This window comes from Diaphorina citri, unplaced genomic scaffold, assembly GCF_000475195.1.
Source record: "Diaphorina citri unplaced genomic scaffold, Diaci psyllid genome assembly version 1.1 scaffold4808, whole genome shotgun sequence".
Classification (NCBI taxonomy): domain Eukaryota; kingdom Metazoa; phylum Arthropoda; class Insecta; order Hemiptera; family Psyllidae; genus Diaphorina; species Diaphorina citri.
The window spans coordinates 1-4,115 of NW_007382197.1; the positions used below are offsets into that span (position 1 = coordinate 1).

General features: G+C 35.3%; 1 protein-coding gene across 1 annotated transcript; it reads left to right on the plus strand.

Moving 5' to 3' along the window:
• Positions 1 to 504: 504 nt before the first annotated feature.
• LOC103521234 (2-hydroxyacyl-CoA lyase 1-like) lies at positions 505 to 2,116 on the plus strand (the record flags this gene model as incomplete). Its single annotated transcript, XM_008486340.2, has 4 exons — positions 505 to 837; positions 936 to 1,162; positions 1,408 to 1,589; positions 1,940 to 2,116. Coding segments are annotated over exons 1-4 (652 nt in total), but the record flags the coding sequence as incomplete, so codon positions are not given.
• Positions 2,117 to 4,115: the final 1,999 nt, after the last annotated feature.

The window sequence follows — 4,115 nt, forward strand, 5'->3', positions numbered from 1 at the left end:
GGAACTTACTCTTGTCAGAAGCTCTTTTACATTCAAAGATCACTTTGAAAAAATCGTATATAACATTGTCTTTATAACTGTTCAAAGCATGGGGGCTCTCATGGCCCCCGGTTGAATCGCCCATTCTAAGGGCAGAAAAAGAAAGGGGAGAGTCTATCAATCCTTGATTTTGTAGGAGAACAACTTATTCGAGAAATATTAAAGATTAAAGTATGGAAAAGTTAGATATTATCAAAAAAAGGTATAAATTCAACAATTTTTATGGGTGAAAATCACTGAAAAAATAGGCCACCGGCAAAAAAGGGTTGCTGATTGCAGCAAAAAAAAGAAATTTTCGATTTTGCATTTTTTGAAATTTCGCGGTATTTCGTATAATCAAAAGTTGATTTTTTTCCACGCGATCATTTGACCGGATTCGAGTCTTTTCATTGGTTGATCAAATTTTGATCCAATGTGATCACACGAAAAAAATCAATAAATAAAAATCTTTTTATCAGAAAAAAAAACTGATAAGGCAAAAGTTTCCATGGAAAAGCGAAAAGCTTTTGAAAGTTCTTTTTATCGTGATGTGTAGTTGATAGTGTACTTATGTTTTATTTGACTTGGTTCCTGTGAATCCTGAAAATTTCAGCACTATTTCTTCTTTAAATTGAACTCCCTCTATCTTATCAACAGCTATTACCCCATTCAAATCAGAGAACTTTCTTTGACACCACAGGTGGCCATCACTGATATCAGTAGATTTTGCAATCCAACTTTGTTATCAGCAACATGTCTGAGGATTATGATGAAGAGTTGAGTGCTAATCAAGTCATAGCTCAGGCTCTGAAGTTTCAGGTAAGAAAAATCTACCTATAAAATTAATATTTTGCAACACCTTTAAGTAATACAAACTTCATTACCATTGTATTCTCCATTTCTCCTTATAATTACAGGGTATTGAGTATGTGTTTGGTATTGTGGGAATCCCCGTCATCGAGTTGGCCATGGCATGTCAGCAGGAAGGTATCCACTACATTGGCATGAGAAATGAGCAGGCTGCATGTTACGCTGCTCAAGCTATCGGCTATTTGACTAAGAAGCCTGGTGTATGCCTTGTTGTGTCAGGACCTGGATTGTTGCATACCTTTGGTGGAATGGCCAATGCACAGATCAATTGCTGGTGATTTTTTTTTTTTTACATTCTTCTTTTACTTGAAGGTTTTTGAACAGATCTCTGCCTAAAAATCATGTGCTAGTGGTCATTTTTGGGTTGAAAAAAAAAAAAAATGCAAAGAATTTCAATCAGATTAGGAGAAAAGAAAAGGTGTAGGTACTGTTGGTACCATTAGGGTTTGGAAAATAATAGTTATCTAGAAATTACTCTCCTTCCAATAATAGTTATTTAGAATTCTCTCTTCTTCCCAGGCCGATGCTGGTAATTGGTGGTTCATGTGCTCAGGATCACGAGGGTATCGGAGGATTCCAGGAATGTCCTCAGGTTGAGTTGGCTCGCCCCTATTGCAAGTACAGTGCTCGACCACCCAACATTCATCTGATTGGCCAACATGTAGAGAAAGCTGTAAGACTGAGCACATTCGGAAAGCCTGGTGAGATATTTAGGGTCATAATGTTGTCAATTCCTGAATCCTTCTAACTCCCCTTGAAACACAAGAGATTCAGTGTGAATTCAATATCATTTTTGCAACACATAATTTGGGCAGTCCAGTAATAAATTTGAGTGGTTGGCTGAAACAGCTCATGTAAGTGAGAACCCTGCCCCTTAAAATTAAGCCCTAAAACTTACCCCAGGGCCTGGGGTAAGTTTTTTTTTACAAAATAATAATAATAAAAATAACTTCTGAAACATTCCAAATCAGTCTTGGCTTCACGTATTGAACCCATGACCTCCTTCTTACCAGACAACTATTCTAACCATTCCCCTACTTTTTTCCTCCAGGTGTGAGTTATCTGGACTTCCCTGCCAATTTGTTAGCTCAACGGATAAACCAGAGTGCACTAGTGCCCACACCAAAAGTACTAGAACCAACACTACCTTGGCCTGGCATAGCAGAACTGAAACAAGCATCACAACTCATCTTGGAAGCAAAAGCACCCCTTGTGATCATTGGCAAAGGTAAATCATCAAAACAAAACTTAAAAAAAAACCTATAGAATGAAATTAAAAAAAAAAAGTTTGATAGAGGAAACTGTAACTGCTAAGGTCTTATCATATCAAAAACAAAGATAGAAGGAAGACAGGATAGGAGAAAGCCAGCTGTTCCCAGAACAAACTTTGAACTTTATATGTTCATGATAAAATCCGCCCCGGGCGGGAATCGAACCCGCGACCTAGCGCTTACAAGGCAGACCCTTCAAGCTAACTAGGCTGGCGAAAACAAAAACTGTTGAATTGGTACAAAGAAGAAATCAAGTCTGGGGAATTAAGTAACTTATTCATTCATCATGAACTATTTATATTATTAATGGATTTTTTTCCTTATGAGCTGGCTGGACATAAGAACTCTGGGTATCTGAGATAGACTTGTATTTGCAGTTCAACAATTTACATATAGGTACACCTCATGTCAAGGCTTTAATATTCTATTAGACGAGAGATAGGCATAGGTATCTCGCGATTTCACTGATTAAATTAATTAAATAGAATAAATAATAAAGCAACCTCAGTTTCCGAGTCGAATCACATTGAACACATGTACACACAGTCTCATCTATCAATGTCTGAATCAAGTAGATATGACAATTCTCACAATTCTATATGCATACGAATATTACGAATGTACTTTTATGTATGAATTATTTTCCCATGAGTAAGGTAAACGAAACGAACGAAGCTCTAAGATTAATTTCTCACTGTAATGATGGCGTGGGTTCAATCCCAGCCGAGGTAAGGGATGATATCCTCAAAATTATTTGAGAATTTGAATAAGCCTACCATCAGATGAGAGGCAGGCATAGGCACCTTTGAATAAGCCTACTGCTTATTCAAATAGTATAAGCCTACTGCTTATTCAAATAGTATAAGCCTACTGCTTATTCAAATAGTATAAGCCTACTGCTTATTCAAATAGTATAAGCCTACTGCTTATTCAAATAGTATAAGCCTACTGCTTATTCAAATAGTATAAGCCTACTGCTTATTCAAATAGTATAAGCCTACTGCTTATTCAAATAGTATAAGCCTACTGCTTATTCAAATAGTATAAGCCTACTGCTTATTCAAATAGTATAAGCCTACTGCTTATTCAAATAGTATAAGCCTACTGCTTATTCAAATAGTATAAGCCTACTGCTTATTCAAATAGTATAAGCCTACTGCTTATTCAAATAGTATAAGCCTACTGCTTATTCAAATAGTATAAGCCTACTGCTTATTCAAATAGTATAAGCCTACTGCTTATTCAAATAGTATAAGCCTACTGCTTATTCAAATAGTATAAGCCTACTGCTTATTCAAATAGTATAAGCCTACTGCTTATTCAAATAGTATAAGCCTACTGCTTATTCAAATAGTATAAGCCTACTGCTTATTCAAATAGTATAAGCCTACTGCTTATTCAAATAGTATAAGCCTACTGCTTATTCAAATAGTATAAGCCTACTGCTTATTCAAATAGTATAAGCCTACTGCTTATTCAAATAGTATAAGCCTACTGCTTATTCAAATAGTATAAGCCTACTGCTTATTCAAATAGTATAAGCCTACTGCTTATTCAAATAGTATAAGCCTACTGCTTATTCAAATAGTATAAGCCTACTGCTTATTCAAATAGTATAAGCCTACTGCTTATTCAAATAGTATAAGCCTACTGCTTATTCAAATAGTATAAGCCTACTGCTTATTCAAATAGTATAAGCCTACTGCTTATTCAAATAGTATAAGCCTACTGCTTATTCAAATAGTATAAGCCTACTGCTTATTCAAATAGTATAAGCCTACTGCTTATTCAAATAGTATAAGCCTACTGCTTATTCAAATAGTATAAGCCTACTGCTTATTCAAATAGTATAAGCCTACTGCTTATTCAAATAGTATAAGCCTACTGCTTATTCAAATAGTATAAGCCTACTGCTTATTCAAATAGTATAAGCCTACTGCTTATTCAAATAGTATA